The sequence below is a fragment of the Diabrotica virgifera genome, chromosome 5 (assembly GCF_917563875.1).
Source record: "Diabrotica virgifera virgifera chromosome 5, PGI_DIABVI_V3a".
NCBI lineage: Eukaryota > Metazoa > Arthropoda > Insecta > Coleoptera > Chrysomelidae > Diabrotica > Diabrotica virgifera.
The window spans coordinates 206,133,588-206,153,562 of NC_065447.1; the positions used below are offsets into that span (position 1 = coordinate 206,133,588).

The 19,975-nt window shown below is 32.4% G+C and overlaps 1 protein-coding gene across 1 annotated transcript in view; it reads left to right on the top strand.

Moving 5' to 3' along the window:
* Window positions 1-15,346: 15,346 nt before the first annotated feature.
* Window positions 15,347-19,975, top strand: part of LOC114336651 (mitochondrial enolase superfamily member 1-like) — a 64,677-nt gene continuing 60,048 nt past the window's right edge. Inside the window, exon 1 of the mRNA XM_050650530.1 lies at window positions 15,347-15,620. Within this exon, the coding sequence (XP_050506487.1) occupies window positions 15,519-15,620 (102 nt within the window). The 5' untranslated portion in view covers window positions 15,347-15,518. The remainder of the gene's footprint in view (window positions 15,621-19,975) is intronic.

Here is a 19,975-nt window from a genome sequence, read left to right on the forward strand (position 1 = left end):
ATGAGTTTATTGCATGTATTATAATTACTTTAGGGCCATATTAACATATCTAAATTAACACGCGTGCGGAAAAGTAAAAACCGCGTGCGGAAACGTAACACGCGTGCGTAAAAATGAAACTTTCTAAACTAAAATGCGTGCGCGAAAGTAGACATTTTTGCACGCTCGTAGAAAAATAAATTTGACGTGTTTTTATATATTTTTAGATTTTCTATTGGGACCGTGCAAGTTCGGCAAAGCGACACCTGGTTTCTACGCTCAGCAACATTATTCGCACTTTTAATATTGGCCAATTATATTAGTCCTGGTTACTGGATAATTGTCAAGGCCACAGTCCAAAAAATAATCGGAAGAAAAAATAAGATTCAATGTATGTTATTAAAACGTAAACAATAGGGAACTTGCATAAATTTTTAAATATTAAAATGATATTAAAAAACATCAGGTAACATGATATTAAAACGCTTGCATGCGAAAAAAACAAATATTTTTAACCCGTACGCTAATTACGACGCTTTGAAAATGCTATAAAATTCAAATATCTTAGGAGGCTCTTGAACGTCCTTCTATTGGTCCGACGTTACGGGCCACGCTCAACTGGGCTAGCAGTCGGAAACAACGCGATTAGGGTAGGTATCACGGGTATATTACATTTTAATCGTCTTTAATGAAAAATTCCTAGGTATTATTTATATTCATCTTATATATTGTAATAAAAAGTTCCCCAATCAGCTTAGTTTTAAACTGAAATTGATATATAACAACCGTTTATAACAATAGTTTGGTACCATTCTATTATAGTATACGGTTTACCCCGTGGGTTTGATCTACCTACCTGTAATCGAAGGATTTCGTATATCCTGGAAAAGATTACGGTGTAATTTGCATTATAATAAAGATTATATTTTATTGTAATGTTTATTAGTACCTACTGGAGCCTTTCATTATTGTGTTCAAAGCCTTCTGAGAAAAGATTATGGTGATTAGCAGACGTACCGATAGAACGTGTACATAGCCAACAAAATCCTTCTTTACAAAGTTAATAATACGCATAAATAAGAAGAATCATTATTGTAATTTTACAAGTTAATATCTTTATCATCTATTATTTCTATTTCTTTTAAATACTGAAGGCTCTAGCTCAGTCATGTCAAAGATACGGCCCGCGGGCCGCATCCGGCCCCCGGGCCATACCAATACGGCCCGCGATCGCAATGTGTCACAGAAAGAAGAATCATGTTTTTTAGAGCTTTTAGACTTCACTCGATTGCTCTACGGAAGTTTTAAAATGCGTACACTACACTACATTTATAAGTCATTTCAAAGGCAGCGCGTGCCTAGACAAGCGAGAGAGATAGACAGTAACACCATCTCTTAGCGGAAACACCCTATTATTTTTGTTGAGAACAATAGAATCTTCCATGCGCTTCGAGTCTAGACTAGAACCTTCCTTATCGATATAAAAGAAGTGCGTCGACGTGTCACGTGAGTCAGTTGCGAAGTAGTGGTTGAGAAGGTATTGTACATTTGTTTGTGTCGTGCGTGTGCGATATCCATAATTGTGTCGAGTTCCATATTTGTTACGATTTCGGCATAATGTCACAAAAACGTAAAGTTGATAGTGAACGTAGAGTTTTTCAGTCTAAATGGGAAAATGCATATTTTTTCATAGAATGGAAAGGTAAACCACTGTGTTTGATTTGCAATCAAACAGTTGCTGTTTGTAAGGAGTTTAACTTGAAGAGACACTATGATACGAATCATAAATCAAAATTCGATTGTTACACTGAAAAAATAAGAATGGACAGATTGTCATCTTTAAAATCTAAACTTCAAGGTCAACAATCGATGTTTACTAAAGCTAATACTGAGAGCGAAGATGCCCTGAAATCAAGTTTTATTATTGCATTAGAAATCGCGAAGAGATCAAAACCTTTCACTGATGGTGATTTTATTAAAGACTGTATGTTGAAAGTTGCCGATGTTTCATTTCCATTTCAAAAGTCAATAATTCAAAATATTTCGCTGTCAAGAAACACTGTTGCTTCAAGAATAAATGATTTATCTCAAAATTTGGTTCTTCAACTGAAGGAGAAAATTAAGGAATTTACAAACTTTTCACTGGCTGTTGATGAGAGCACTGATACTGTTGATACAGCTCAACTTGCTGTTTTTATACGAGGTATTAACAGTAACTTTGAAATAACTGAAGAACTATTAAAGTGCGTTCCATTGACAGGTACTACAACAGCAAATGATATTTATTCTGCATTGGAGCATTTGATGGCAGAATATGGACTCGATTGGAATATACTTAGCAGCACAACTACGGATGGCGCTCCTGCCATGGTTGGCCAACATTCGGGCGTTGTAACTAAATTAAAACAGAAAACATCAGGAAATTTTGTGGGATTTCACTGTATAATTCACCAGGAATCAGGCCCGGTCTGGCTCCATTGGAGGCCCTCGGCTAGATGGTGATTTGAGCCCCCCCCCCCCGGAAATAGAACGAGGACCATGGGGTCCTCTCACGGCAACAATAGTTAGCCTATGTTTGCTGCATGCGGCTAACGTGGTTTTAAATGCTTTTAAATTTTTAATAATTTGGTTGAAATTGAATAATTGCTAAATATTTTACAATGCAATTTGAAGATCTTAGCGATTCTATTTGGTTAGGTAATTCTGTACCTCTAAATGACATTGACATTGTATATCAACAATCCAGAGGCTAAAATGATTAAAATATTTTACCTTTACATCAGCACCAAATTTTAATTTATTAATAAATGTAACTACTTCAAAAATCAATTTTAAATGCAGTACTGTTTAAGAATGGTTGACTAAAACAGAACGATAGTTAAATGAAAGGTCAACTACTAACATGACAATAAAAACACAATGAAAAAAACGCTGCATTTTACATTAAACAAAACTTTATTGCAACACTCTAGTGTACATTGATACTAAAATATGGCCTAGTGTCGATAAAAACACAAGGCAAAAAAACGCTGACACAAAAACACAAAAACTACAACAAAACGTATTTTGACAACGACACCCGACTTGGGCGTCGAAACGTTAATAAAATCATTTTTAGGTAAAATTGTGACTTATTTCCCATTTGAATATACTTGATTAAAAAAACGCTGCATTATATTAAACAAAACTTTAATGCAACGCCCTAGTGTACGTTGATACTAAAATATGGCCTAGTGTAATAGAAGTATAAGTATAACATAAATAATTATTACATAAAGAAGTTAAAAAAAAATGTGTTAACCGTATAAACACGACAAAAATTCCTACCATAGTGATAGTAGCCTTATCAACGATTGCCTAGCCTATCCCATCAGTTTTCTTTTAAGTTCGTCACTACTACTAGCCACGACATTAATGATTTCTTCTTTGTCGATGTCAGAAAACAAGTCTCTCTCTATGTTCATAAAAATAAGGCTAGACATAAGGTCTTGGCCTAAACTAGCCCTAAGACGATTCTTTATTATTTTTAGCTTAGAAAAAACCCGTTTACATGTAACCTGTGTACAGGGTATCGTTAGGATAAATTTATAAACTACATATAAGTTAGTGAACAATCCTGATCCAGAGAGTTCAAAAAGAACTGAGAAGGCACATGACAAACACTTGAAACATTTTTTGCTGTCATTGCAGAAACCACGAAAATTGTCTTGTTCTGATTCAGGTTCCGAATCGAGTTCACGGTCTTTTAAAATTTCTTTTGCTTTGTTTGCCGACCAGCCGCCCTGGCCAGACCGGGCCTGCCAGGAATCATTGGCATCCAAACATTTAAAAATGGACCATGTCATGCAACCTATAATTAAAATAGTAAATTTTATAAGGAGCAGAGGACTAAATCACCGACAGTTCAGGCAGTTTTTACAAGATTTGGACGAAAAGTTTTCTGATGTCCCTTATTTCACCGAAGTTCGTTGGCTCAGTCGAGGAGTAGTTTTAGAAAGATTTTTTGCATTACGTGACCCTATTCAAGCTTTCATGTTAGAAAAAGGCAACCCAATTGATTATGACAATGACTGGTGGGTTGATTGTGCCTTTTTGGTAGATATGAATAAACACTTGACTGATCTGAATGTAAAGTTACAGGGTAAAAATCTGATTGTCACTCAAATGTACTCATGTATTCAAGCCTTTGAAACAAAGTTGAGGCTGTGGGAAAATCAGGTAAAAAATCAAACTTTGGATCATTTCCCTCATTTAAAATCATTTGGCACAGTGGATCAAAAAAAATTGGATCAATATTCTCAACTTCTGCAAAATCTTATCACGGAATTCAACAATCGTTTTGAAGACTTCCACAAAATGAATGAAATGGAATTCCCAATTTTCAACAATCCATTCAATTTTGAAGCTTCACAGGCACCAGTTCATTTGTAAATGGAGTTGATAGATCTTCAATCGGACAGTATTTTGAAAGAAAAATTTAAAGAGGTTAACGCACTTACATTTTATACACAATATTTCAAGAGTTTGGATAACTACCCGGAATTAAAAAAGCATGCAGCATGCATTCTGTGCATGTTTGGTAGCACCTATTTATGTGAGCAGATGTTTTCCGTCATGAAAATAAATAAGAACAAACATCGCACAAGACTTACAAATGAACATCTCCAATCAATTCTTAAAATAAATACAACGAATATGATACCTGACATCAATGAGCTTGTCAAAAACAAGAGAAGTCAGGTATCTGGATCCTCGAGCTCAAAATAATTACCCTCTTTTATAACTTTGATATGATTTTTAACAACCGTATATTATAAGTATACTATTAAATAAAATGTTATAATAATTCAGTACATTTTTTTTTATTTGAATCTGGCCCGCCGACACATTCTGAATTTAATATATGGCCCTCTGCAAAATTGAGTTTGACACCCCTGCTCTAGCTCAACAATTAAGTGACTTATGAAAAGAATGTCAGTCCCTATTTTTTTCAGCGAAAAAGTGATCGGAAGCAACCGCCCTAATCACCACCCTAATTAAAATTAGTCATTGACCTTATTTAGTCTTCTTTATTTATGTATTATTAATAGGTTCTAGATGTTTGACCGGCCTAGAATGATTGGATTTAAAAAAAAGGAGTTAAAAGCGAATAACGAATTTTTGTAGTTTGGAAAAAGCTTTTTCTTCAGAATAGAAAGATTAGCATCAGAGATACGAGAAAATGTTTAATAATGAAATTGTCGCTTATTTAATTTCCAAGAGCCTGGTTTGCAAAAAATTTTTCTACGGCAAAATTCAGTGAATTCTTGACAATTAAAACTTGTAATAACATGCAAAAACCACCTTTACTAACACTTTCAAAGTCACCTCTTTTTGCGACTGAAGATTTTTTAAAGATTTAATATTAATAGGCTTATAGATCTTGTAAAAACCTATAAAAAATTTTTTCTAAACTTTCTAAGATAAAAAATAAAAAAGTTACGGTTAGAAAATCAATATATTTTTTTGAAAAAAAAAGGAGAAATTCGATTGGAAGCATATAGTCCAAGCAATGAAGCTTAAAATAGGACAAAACTTCGCAATTTTTACAGAATTGATCGATTTGCTTGAAAATTTGAGAATAAGTAGTGGATAGTCCAAGGATCAAAATATATATCATGCCAAAAGGCGCTTTTACCATGGGGGTGGTTGCCACCCCATCTCGAGGATGGAATTTTTTATTATATTTTGACCGCAAGGGTTGGTAAAAACATTCATTATAAGCAAAAAACGTTCTATATATATTTATGATAAAATTAATAGTTTTCGATTTATTCGCTATCAAAAGTGTTCGTTTTATATCGAAAAAATCAATATTTTTAATCAGTTTTCTGCTAATAACTCAAAAAGTTTTCGTTTTATCAAAACAACTTTACTGAACAAAAATGTACCTTTTGAAAAAATAAACAAAACCGTTTTTTTATTTTCTTTAAGACCAATAGTAATCGAGCCATACTTTATTATATGTTGGCTTTTCTTCGTCAAATGCTAAATATTGTAGTTTCAAAGTCAAAGGACGGGAAAACTATGCATTGTTCGAGGATAACTTGTGGAAACTAATTTAAAGTATTTAAAATATGTATCTTCAGAAATAAAAAAAATCTCTAGATAAAAAATCTAAGTGACTTATAATGAAAAGAAGGTCAGTCCCTATTTTTTTCAGCAAAAAAGTGATCGTAAACAACCCCCTAATCACCACACTAATTAAAATGTGTCATTGACCTGATTTCGTTTTCTTGATTTATGTATTGTTAATAGGCTCTAGAAGTTTAATCGGCTTAGAATGATTAGTTTAAAAAAATGGAGTTAAAAGCGAATATTGAATTTTTGTAGTTTGGTAAAAAATGCCTTTTTCTTCAGACTAGAAAGATAAGCATCAGAGATACGAAAAAATATTAAAATATGAAATTGTAGCTTACTTAATTCCCAAGAACATGGTTTGCAAAAATTTTTTTTACGGCAAAAATTAAGTGAGCTATTGACAATTAAAACTTGTAATATCATGCAAAAACCACCTTTACCAACCCTTTCAATGGCACCTGTTTTTGTGACTGAGAATTTGAAAAGGATTTAATATAAATAGCCTTATAGATCTTATAATAACCTACAAAATCTTTTTTAGCGAACTTTCTAAGATAAAAAATAAAAAAGTTACGGTTAAAAAATTAATATATTTTTTGAAAAAATAAGGAGAAATCCAATTGTAAGCATAATAATGTAAGTTAGCGGTCATTGATCTTATTCATTATTCTTTATTTATGTATTGTTAATATATTCTAGAAGTTTGACTGGCTTAGAATGATAAGTTTTTAAAAACTGAAGTTTAAGGCGAATAACGAATGTTTGCAATTTGGTAAAAAATGCCATTTTCTTCAGAATAGAAAGATTATCATCAGAGATACGGAAAAATGTTTAAATATAAAATTGTCGGTAATTTAATTCCCAAGAACTCGGTTTGATAAAGTTTGTTATACGGCAAAAATTGAGTGAATCGTAAATGAGTATACCATCGAAAAACATTGATTTTTTAGATATAAAACCAACACTTTCGATAGCGAATAAATCAAAAACTATTCATTTTATCAAAAAAATGTATAGAACATGTTTTGCTTCGAATGAATATTTTTATTAACTTTTGCGGTCAAAATATATTAAAAAATTTCCACCCCCGAGATGGGGTGGCAACCACCCCCATAGAAAAAGCGCCTGTCGGCATCATATAGATTTTGATCCATGGACTATCCACTACTTATTCTCAAATTTTCAAGCAAATTGATCCATTCTGTAAAAATTACAAGGTGAAAAGCTTTCGTTCCTGGACTAGACTAATAATAATGTAATGTTTTTAGTCATTGACGTTATTAATTCTTCTTTATTGATGTATTATTAATAGATTCTCGAAGTTTGAGTGGCTTATGATTAGTTTTTCAGAAACTAGAGTTAAAAGCGAATAACGAATTTTTGTTGTTTGGTAAAAAATGCCATTTTCTTCAGAATAGAAAGATTAGCATCAGAGATACGAAAAAATGTTTAAATATGAAATTGTAGGTTATCTAATTTCCAAGAACCTGGTTTGAAAAAAAATTTCTACGGCAAAAATTGAGTGAATCGTAAATGAGTATATCTAAAAACATTTACTTTTTTTATATATATATAACTAACACTTTCGATAGCGAATAAATCGAAAACTATTAATTTTATCAAAAAAATGTATAGAACATTTTTTGCTTAGAATGAACGTTTTTATCAACTTTTTCGGTCAAAATATAATAAAAAATTTCCACTCCCGAGATGGGGTGGTAACCATCCCCATGGTAAAAGCGCCTTTCGACATCATATAGATTTTGATCCTTGGACTATCCACTACTACTTCTCAAATTTTCAAGCAAATCGATCCATTCTGTAAAAATTGCGAGTTGAAAAGCTTCGGTTTCTATATACTACGACTTAAGTGATTTTTTGAACATGTTATAGCCTGATTCTATAAAAATACCACTGGAATAATATTGTTGCTTAACAGGTAAATTTTCATTGTTTACCGGGTGTACCAATCAAACTTTGTTTTTTTCTCAAAGTTCGCATTACCCTGTGGAACATTCTAGCATCTATAAAATACTGAAATTAAAACCCAACTATAGCCTCAGGTTTTCTTAACATTATGTTTTTTGATTCATTCGTTTATGTTGGGCAATAAAAAAGTTAGGTACTTTAACAACTAGACATGTTCTTCATCAATACACGGTGTTTTTAAATAAGTGCGACCAATTTTAAGGGGTAATTCTGCATGAAAAAATAATGACAGTTGGCTTTATAAACGTGTGTCCGCAAAAGTTTCGTTTCAGAGATACAGGATGTTGAATTTTTTCTTACAAACTGACGATTTATTTATTGCTTTAAAACCAGTTGAGATATGCAAATGAAATTTGCTAGGTTTTAAGAGATAGTTATTGCGGATTTTTTTATATAAAATTAATAATTTTATATTCACCATTAGCGTGCATACGGGTAATATGATCGGTCATATTACACGTAACCGCGCTAATAGTGAATATTAAATTCTTAATTGTATGTCAAAAAATGTGCAATAACTTCATCTTACAACCCACCAAATTTCATTGGCATATCTCAACTGGTTTTAAAGCAATAAAATAAATCGTCAGTTTGTAAGAAAAAATTCAACATCCCGTATCTCGGAAACGAAACATTTGCGGACATACGTTTATAAAGCCAACTGTCATTATTTTTTCATGCAGAATTATCCCTTAAGCCTTAAAGTTTGTCGCACTTATTTAGAAACACCGTGTATTGATGAAGAACATGTGTAGTTGTTAAAGTATCTAACTTTTTTATTATCCAACATAAACCAATGAATCAAAAAACAGAATGTTAAGAAAACCTGAGGCTACAGTTGGGTTTTAATTTCAGTATTTTATAAATGCTAGAATATTCCAGAGGATGATGCGAACTTTGAGAAAAAAACACAGTTTGATTGGCACACCAGGTATACAATGAAAATGTACCTATTTAGCAACAATATTATTACAGTGGTATTGTTAAAGAATCATATTATAACATGTTCAAAAAATCACTTAAATCGGCCAACAGATTTAGGAAATATGAGACATCAATTTTTAAATGGACCGATTTCTATGCAGGTAAGTTTATAAATATAAACTTAATCATATTTATAAAATAAATCTCTCTCTTACTCTTATGCTACCCGTAGAAGTTTTGTAAGTTCATTTTTTTTCTTACTTATGTTATTGAAAAAAAAGTTGTTTGTGTGGATATTTTAACCACATTTTTAACAAAGCAAGACCTAAATTTCGAGGTAGGTAATATCAAGATTGTAGTTTAATTTTTACAACAGTTATTAATTTATTGAAAATTAGGAATTATTAGGTTTTTTAAAGTTCTCTAATCAACAAATTAGTACCTAAATCAACATTCAAATATCGCGATGTTAAAGCTTTAAACGTGTTTGATCATGTAGTTACCCCCAAATCCGTTCAAAATACTTTATGCTTTACTGGTAGACGAAAGTTGTGAAAATGGTGCATTTGTGGCTTTATATTGTTAATAATTTAAAATCTCCACCGTACCTACTGCATGAAACATAGATGTTTTGGTTATCGAGGTACAGCACACTCAAAAAAATTCTCACATATCTGGCCGGGTCAAAGTCACGGAAATACCTTACTTTTCTGGACTAATATAGAATTTTCCATATTCGAGTATCATCGATAAATAAGATAAAAATACAAGAGTCGATACATTGAATAAAAAACCGTTTACCACCAAAAAATAAATTTCAAAAATTTGGTACTTGGAACTGCAACATCGATTACGGTAGAATATGACTTTGGAAAACTATGACTATGTTTTGACAAACTTTTATTTATCATCTTTATTATGAAAAATTACGAAAATGAACGATGTACAGAAAATATTGATGAATTTCGATACTTGTCAAGACCAAGGAAAATAATGATATATTGTATTTTTTTTTAATTATGAATATATTTTTGTAAACTATATTATAAACAATATGTTGGTTATTTTGTGTAGGTATATGTATTTAGTCGTTAGTTTTATTGATATTAAAAATGACTTATTGAAAGCTATTAATCATCAATATACAAATAATTTGTTTATTAACGTTTTTAAAAATAGCTCATTACCTTTTATCGTATATATAGGTATTTAAATGTCTAAACGCTTTTTGAGTTAAAACAAAAATGTACTGATTACCTACGATATTGTTATTGTTTATTTTGTGGTAAGTTTATAGTTTTTGTTTATACTTTTATATTATCTAGTGTCTAGTAGTAATGCCTAATCAGAATTTTATTTGTTAATTTCATTTTTATGATACTGGGGAATAACCAGTGGTGTCATGGTAAAATTAGCAGTGCCGGAACGCACTGCTAATTTTTGTTTACAAAACCTAAATTCTCTATTTATTTTGTTTCTTTTCTTAACCAGTGCCGGAACGGCGTTCCCGCACCATGACACCACTGGGAATAACAGGGTGAGGTTGTGCCAGTTGACAACTGAAGTATTGTGTTAAAATTGTGTCCATTATTATGTAGTATATTTTGTATAATTTTATTGTCTTTCATTGTTACACCATGAATATCATTTATGTTGTTGTGCTTTGGCCTTTAGTCCAGGGCGCATCTGTTTTGAGATGGACGTTGAGAGGTGACTCAAATTTTTTTGCAGAAATTGCTTGAAAATAACTCAAATAATAATATTTGAGTTATCCTCCCACTCAAAATGGTCCGGAACATTGTTTAAATAATCAAAATGTCAAAATATTAAGGAAAAATTCGATTTTTTTATTGGTTTTTTGATTATAACTTTAAAACTATTCATTTCTGAGAAAAGTTGTACTGACATAAAAGTTGCGTAGGTAATTAAATTTCCTACAATATAGAATTGGTTAAAAATTTAAAAAATAGTCACCCTTGTTGCAAAATAGCAATAATTGCGAAAAAAAAACATACAAAAACAAGTATTCGCATTTCACGTTTTTCAACCATTTATGCTACACTTAGGACCTTCATATTTTACCCAGAAGAACTTTATGATATAGTAAAACAAAACTGTAAATTTCATTAAGATGGGTTTAATAGATTTTGCAAAATAAATTTTGTAATCCAGCTTTCGCAAAAAAATTCATTTTTTTTAAATGTTGCAGGACTGAAAATAAAGCAGATAGCAAGTTGAATTTTTTTTGCTTATAGAAGTGTACTGTACTTTCATTTGCAATTTGCAAAATTAAAATCGATTAATTACCACGGCGACAGGAATTTTTTTTAAATAAACATTAATTTTTGTTGCTTCGCGCAGGACAGCGGTGTTCGATTCACACAAGTTGATTTCCACCAAAATTTCTTCCAAACTTTATATAATATATTATTTTGTTACTCTATATTTTGTTGTATATTAATATTTTAATTCCACAAAAATCAAACTAATTTTATTATTGTTTGTGAAATATTGTTTAAACAATTGAATATGTTTAAAAATAATAAACTTTTATTCTCTAAGTTAAAATATATGAACAAAGAAAGTTTTTGCCAAAAAAGTGTTATTTCAAAGGATAGCATATATGTGTTTTTATTTTGCAATAAACAAATTTATTTATTTATATCGAAATGTAATAAAAATTAAAATGTATCAATCATTATCAAAGGTCATTGGAATGCCCAATCAGAGCATACTATCCGCTGTCCTGCGCGTAGCACCAATAATTAATGTTTATTTAAAAAAATTCCTGACGCCGTGGTAGTTAATCGATTTTAGTTTTGCAAATTGCAAAAGAAAGATACACTACACTTCTATAAGAAAAAAAAATTCAACTTGCTATCTGCTTTATTTTTAGTCCTTAAACATTTTGAAAAAATGATTTTTTTTTGCGAAAGCTGGATTTCAAAATTTATTTTGCAAAATCTATTAAACCGATCTTAATGAAATTTACAGTATTATTTTACTGTATCATAAAGTTTTTTTGGGTGAAATATGAAGGTCCTAAGTGTAGCATATTATATGGTTGAAAAACGTAAAATGCGAATACTTATTTTTGTATGGATTTTTCGCAATTATTGCTATTTTCCAACAAGGGTGACTATTTTTTAAATTTATAACTAATTTTATATTGTAGAAAATTTAATTACACAACTTTTATGTTAGTACAACTTTTCTCGGAAATGAATACTTTTAAAGTTATAATCAAAAAACGAAGAAAAAAATCGAATTTGTTCTTCATTTTTTACATTTTGATTATTTGAACAATGTTCCGGACCTTTTTGAGAGGGAGGATAACTCAAATATTATTATTTGAGTTATTTTCAAGCAATTTCTGCAAAAAAATTTGACTCACCTCTCAACGTCCAAATGTACTAATAGTTTTACAGATGCGCCCTGGTCTACTTCCAAGCTTGTATATTCCTTGGGTCCACGTCCACTTCGTTTAAATTTTATGCCAATTGGCCGACTTTCCTGGTAATCATATCTAGACCGTTCATCTATCTCAACTTTGGTCTACATCTTCAGCTAGTTTGCTCTGGTTTCTCCAATAGAATACGTCTGACGTTTAGCAGGGTAGCTTTGGTTTGTCTAGGCTCTAGCTAGATATCCCACTGCCGGCGACTAATTTTTACTACAGTAAATATCTTCTGATATTTATTGTAATGGTAATGACCAAATTTTCATAGAGACAAAGCGGGTCAAATGGTATGAGATGAGCAGATGAGAATTACAACTTAGTTATACCTATATATTTTATTGTATACATTCATAATATACTTGTATTGTAGAACAACTGTTCCATTTTAGACGAGGAAACGGCATTATTCAAAAATCTTTTGCGTCTCCTTGTCGCTAGACGTTTACTACCATCGTTTTTTTCCACCACGTGAGACTGAAAACTCAACATTGCATTTATCACACTGCACCATTTACAGTACATTTAAAATAAGAAATGCAGATATTTTCTAAAAAGCGGGACATTTTAAAAAATCGGCGGGACGCGGGACAGTCAAAAATGCGCAATAACTACCTCTTAAAACCTACCAAATTTCATTGGAATACCTCAACCGATTTTAGAGCAAAAAATAAATCGTTAAGTTTGTAAGAAAGAATTCAACATCCCGTATCTCGGAAATGAAGCATTTACGGACATAGGTTTATCAAGCAAACGGTCATTATTTGTTCATGCAGAATTACCCCTTAAAGTTTGTCACACTTATTTAGAAACACCCTGTATTGATAAAGAACATGGCTAGTTGTTAAAGTCCCTAAGTTTTTTATTATCCAACAAAAGCCAATAAATAAAAAAACAGAATGTCAAGAAAACCTGGGGCTATTTGGGTTTTAATTTCAATATTTTATAAAGGCTAGAATATTCTACAGGGTGTTGTGAAAATTGAGAAAAAAACCAGTTTGATTGGTACACCTATAATACAATGAAAATCTACCTGTCTAGCAACAATATTATTACAGCGATATTGTTAAAGAATAAGGCTATAACATATTAAAAAAATTAATTAAATCGGTTTAGGAGATACGAGACATCAAAAATGACCCTTTTTAGGGGTGCCCGTTTTTCGTGCCGGTGAGTGTATATCAGTGTAACAAAAATTAAAAGAACGTACTCTCCCTCAAATGGAAATGTTTACTGTTTTCCATGTATTTTTTTGCGAACATGGCGAACATTCATCGACAGGCAGCGAGCGCCTTCATGGTCGAATAGACAGCTCTTTGGAAATTTAATTTAATCAAGAACGAGATTACTGGATTCAAGTTTTGAAAAGAGTAGTCTCTGTGGTTAAGTTTCTATCTTCTCACGGATTAGCGTTTAGAAGTGATACAGAGATCCTTCGTTCCCAAAATAATGGGAACTACTTAGGCATTTTAGAGCTACTTGCAGAGTACGATTCTCTTTAAACTCTCATTTAGCTAAGTATAGCAATAAGGGTACTGGAAAGCCTTCTTACTTATCTTTAAAGATCTGGGAAGAAATAATAAAAGTAACGCGAAAACACGTTTTGACGGTTTTGAATACAATTGTTAAAGAAATTAAGGAATTGTAAAGGAAATTAAGTAGCTAGTAGCTAAATGCTACTCCTTACCTAAGTGTCGATTCACTACCAGATTTGTCTCCATTGACCAGTTGACTATTTATTAAGATATGTAAATTCAGCTGATGGTAAAGTGTATGAGGGTTTTCTCACATTCATACCCATATGTAGCCATACTGGAGAAAATCTTTCTTTTGCTGTTTTAATCGTTTTAAACGACTGTATCAATGATGTAAACAACATGAGGGGACAATCATTCAGCAAACATGTCAGGCAAATATAATAGTATCCAGGCTCATTTATCTAAGATTTACAAACTTGCAATTTACATTCCTTTTGCTGCACACTAGCTTAATTTAGTTGGATTAAGTGCTGCTGAAAGTTGCGTTGGAGCAATATCGTATTTTGGGTTTGTTCAGTCCGTGTACAACTTTTTTTCAGCCTCTACCCACCGTTGGAAAGTTATGATCAAATGCTTAAATGAAACTCCACTAAACGATCCCATTCGCCACGATCTAGTCATTAAAAGAACAAGTAGCATTAGATAGAGTGCAAGGGCTGACACAACAAGAGCTTGGTCTAAAGGTTACAACGTATTTAAATCTGCTGTGCATTCTCTTGCTGAAAACACTAATCGAAAGGATGAAACAGTTTAAGAGGCTAAGTGTTTGTTGAAAAAAATGTCAAAAAAAGAAACATTCGTAATGAATGAGTTTTGATCAACAATTTTAGAACGCACCAACGCTGTCAATAAATCATTACAGAGAGAAGAGATTGAACTTGAAACTGCAGATGGAGGATGGTGATGGGGGGTTATTCGAAGTGGTTTTGGAGGGAGAAGGCGGATGCCTTAAGGGGCCTCACAGATTGGGTTGTCTAGGGGCCTCAAGATTCTTAATCCGGGGCTGGGCGTCGTCCTACTAATCTTTTGCTCTATACTTTACCTTCCAATATGATTTGAAGTAATTCATATCTTTTACCTTTCAACACGTGACCCAAGTATTATATGTTAATGATATTATTGCCATTATGAAAAATAAATTGTAAAACTATTCAAAAAATAAACAGTTAAGTATGTAGGTACTCGAGAAACGGATAAGTAACTACAGTTTTTAATGCAACTGCAACATTTGAATATTTAAAAAAAATATTGATCACTTATAGTTATTATATTATATTACGTTAGTAATATTTAAATAACTAAGGTACTTAAAATCTTATTGCGCTAGCAATCATATGCTTAAACTTTAAACAAAAACAGTTCACCTCATATGACTTATCCTTGAAACGAAACTTGTAATCATAGAGACGAGATAAATTTGTATATATTATAAAAGTGTTGTTAATTGAAAAAGATAACCATTTCGCTGCCGTAGAGTTGCAAGGTGACAGATCATCTGCAGGCTAAAGAAAATGAGTAAGTCACTGACGGGAGTAAATTTGAAGATCGTCTCTTTGGATGTCAAGGATGTGCGCTTTCCAACTTCTCTCCAGGCTGATGGATCCGATGCAATGGTAAGTACTTTATTTGTTAGTTGATTTGAATCAATACCATACAATTTTAACTAAATCATTGTACTTATTTTATGTATCAAAAAATTGAACTTACTTAATCCAGAACTCGTCTACCTTTCGGTGTGAGTTATTGTGGAGTTGGGTTCTCCGTCATTTTCTTCTACTTCCTTTTCCTTCTATCCATGGCCAATGCTTTTGTTTCCTCCCATTTTATTCCTCTTTTGTCGGCCACTTCCCTCAGTTCTTCTGTTCACGTCTTTCTTGGTCTTCCTCTCTCCTTTCGTCCCATATCTTTCGTTTCATATATCTGTCTTACTCTTTTTTCTTCTCCTCTTCTGAGTACATGTCCGATCCGTCTTCTCAAGTGTTGTCCTTGTTCGATTGTTGTTGAAACTGGGTGTATTTTCAGATTTTCTTAAATGATTTGGTTTCTAATTTTATCTTACCTTGTTTTTCCCTCTATTGTTCTCAAAAATCTCATTTCTGTGCTTACTAATCTATTCTTTTGTCTTTTTGATAATGCGCAAGATTCATAATTATAGGTTAGAGTGTTCACAAGAAGAGTTAGAGATCACAGAGTTCACAGAGTTAGAGATTCACAATATTTTTCACTATTTCCGATTTTACATTCTTAGGTATTTCTTATTTAAAAAGTTGGTCTTGATATTATTCTTTTATTTATATCATTTTCTAATTTTTCATCCCGGCTTATGATTATCTACTCCCAAATACAGTAAAACCTCGATATAGCGGACTATTTGGGGGGACGGTATATCCGTTTAAGCCAAAAGTCCGTTGTAAAAAAATAGGTTTAAAATCAATCAACATTTTTTGAAATTATATAGGTACTGTATTTAGATACAGTCTACAAATCTGTAAGTTAAACAGGAAGAAAGTTTTGTTCGCTACTTTTTTACTTTTCTACTTCATCTAAAAACTTTCTGCAATATACCTACTCAGTTCGTTGACAAAATTATTCACTGATTCAGGGGTTGAATAAACGATGTATTTTTTGGCAAAACATACAATTAAAGTTGCCATCTTCTGAATTTAGAATACTTTTAGGGGGATTAGCAGGAACTTTGTCTAAAATCAATAAACATTTCACCTCTTTAGGCGGTATTACCAGTTTCTTCTCTTGAAATTTTCTCACTGCATGTACAAATCCTTTAAAAACCAATTTTTGAAAATATCTCTGGTGAACCATGCCCTATTAGAGCTATAATATGAAACGGGCAGATGATGCCTTTTGATGATTATACAATATCTTTGACAACACTAGCTTTACGTGATGTACCAACAACTATAGTAGTCAAACAATGCGATCCATCGGCGGTAGCACAAAGCAGTGCCGAGATCCTGTCCTTGTTGTTTTTCTTCTAGAATTCGAGTTTTCATATTTTTTGCATTCAAATCTTTTTTAATTTGATCTGATTTTTTGTCCGTTATATTCGAAGTCCATTAAATAGAGGTCCGTTCTATCGAGGTTTTACTGTACATACTTACATATATCTGTCTACCTGTTCAAGTTGCTTGCCATCTACATCTATTTTAATATGTTTTTCTTTTTGTCTTCCAATTATATCATTGTTTTTTATTTTTCTTTATTTATTTTCATGTTTCTGATTTTTAGCTCTTCATACAGTATGATTAATTATTTATATGGGAAATAAGCCACAATTAAAATGAAAAAAATAATTTTATTAACGTTTCGACGCCCAAATCGGGCGCCGTTGTCAAAATACAAAATATTACTAAAATAAACAAAAGTGTTGTTGCTAAGCAAAAAAATTCTTCTAATAATTTATTTAATCTCACTCATTTATATCGGCAATTCAGATACATATGATATATTTTAAAGTAGAAGACTTTAAAATGATATTGCCAATATTTATGAGTTGCGTTCCTGGGACGACTTACTGAAAGATAGTTCATTCGATTACATGAAATTAACCCCAACTCAAGAATAGCTTCAGAACAACATTCATACAGTATGTTTATATTTTCTTGTAATTGTTTTTCTGATTCCCAGTGATCACCAGGTCGTCTGTGTAGCATATTTCTGTTATTTGTATCATTCTCAACCTCCAATATCCTACGTCAGAGGTCGGCAACGTTTTTAATGTAAAGAGTGAAATACTAAATTAAAAATTCATGGCGGGCGCCAACTATTTTTTGACCTAACAAATATATAAATATAAACGTATAAAAAATATGCGTTTTGAATTTTTTGTCTAAATTAACAATAGTTAAAGGGCGCACTAAAATTCATTGAAGGGCGCAGTGGCGCCCGCGGGCGCCGCGTTGCCGACCTCTGTCCTACGTTATATTTTCTCAATTTGTGTCTGGATTTTTTATTACGTCATCTAGTACTACGTTAAAGAGTAGTGGACTCAGGACACAACCCTGTTTTAATCCAATGTTGCTGGCGAATATTTTTGATTTTTCATTTCTTGCCCTTAAATAGTACATAGCTTTTCGTTTTTTCGTATAAACTCTGGATGCATCCTATTAGACCTTGTTCAATTTTTCTCTTCTTTAGTATTTTCCAAATATCTTCTCTTTTAATTTTGTCGAAAGCTTTTTCCATATCTATGAAACATGCATGTATTTCTTTGTCTGGTTAAGAACCTTTTCTACTATTTGCCTCATTATGAAAATCTGGTCGTTCGTCACTCTTTCTTTTCTGAAACCACTCTGGCTGTCCTCAAAGTTGTTTTCTAGTTATTCTATTAGCCTGTTTTCTAGCGTAAAGTTTTTCTACTGTGCTTCCAAGTGTGATTCCTCTATAGTTTTAGCATTCTTTGCTATTTCCTTTTTCTAACTTTAAAAACGAACCCTTCTCTGCTACCATATACCCGTTACTCCTAGCTAGCATGCTTGCTTCCACTTCGGTTACATTTATTATTTCATGGTTCTTCTTCTTAAGAAAATAGCTTCAGAACAATTTCTTCTTAAGGTTCCATCTTCTATCGAAGGTTGGATATCAACATGGCAATTCTTATTTTACTTATCTTCTTCTTAGGGTGCCTGTCCGTTCCGAACGTTGGCGATCATTCTGGTTATGATGACTTTGTTGGTTGCTATACGGAATAGTTGTGTTGAGGTCTTTCTATACCATGCTCTCAGGATAGCAAGCCAGGATATTCTTCTTCGTCCTGGGGCCCTTTTTCCTTCAATTTTACCTTGTAAAATGCACTGGAGTAGCTCGTATCTGCCTTGATTCCTCATTATATGTCCCAAGTACTGCAGCTTACGGCCCTTCACGATGTTGACTAAATCTGCGGTTGTGTTCATCCTCCGTAGTACTTCTTCATTGGTGACTTTGTCTGTCCATGGTATCTTCAGGATCCTTCTGTACAACCATAGCTCAACAGCTTGAAGTTTCGATAGAGTTTCTGCCTTCAATGTTCACGTTTCTACTCCGTATAGAAGCACTGATACACGTAACATTTAAGGAGCCTTATTTTTGTTTTTAGAGTGATGTCATGGCTCTTGAACACAGAGCTCATAGTCATTTCACTTATAGCAGCTCTAAATGGTTGGTTAGAGCTCAGACTAAACTATTCTCTTAGATTTCGTAACCAGGAGGTTCATCGTCTTCCTACATCTCTTTTACCTGTTATTTTGCCCTCTATAATCAAACGCAGCAAACTATAACGAGGACCTCTTACTATATGACAGAAATAGTCAACCTTCCGCCTCTTAATTATTGTCTGTACAATTTCTTCTTTCTTATTAACTATATCAAGGACTTCGATATTGCTAATTTTGTCTACCTATGATATTCGTAGCATTCTTCGATAACACCAACGCTCAAAACAATTTCTTAATCTCTAATTGCTTCAATATCCAGGCTCAGATCCGTAGAACAAAGTTGTAAAAACGTAAAAGCGCAACAATCTTATCCTTAGATCCATTCTTAGGTCTCTTTTATACAATAGATATTTCATGATCACAAATGTATGCCCTCGCTATTTCTATACGGCTTTTAATCTCTTACATTTGATCTGCATTTTGACTAATAATCCGGTCAACTTAGACATCAAAATGCTTGGCAAATAACAAAAATTGCCGGAGAGCCAAATTTTGGTGGAGAGCTAGGGTATACCATAACAAATAAAGTTTAAAAAGTCCCCAACGATCCCATGTGTGCGTCAAAAGTTATTCGGGGTCAAAGGTCAAAATTTGAGATTTTTTGGATTTTTTTCGAAAACGGTAAGTTTTATCAAAAAAAAACCTCAAACCAAAGTTGTAGATCTTAACATTCTCTACAAAAATTGTCCTTGCAATTTTTTTCCTAAGAGTTACCATTCCTGAGATATCGCGATTTTAAAAGTTACTTTATACATTAT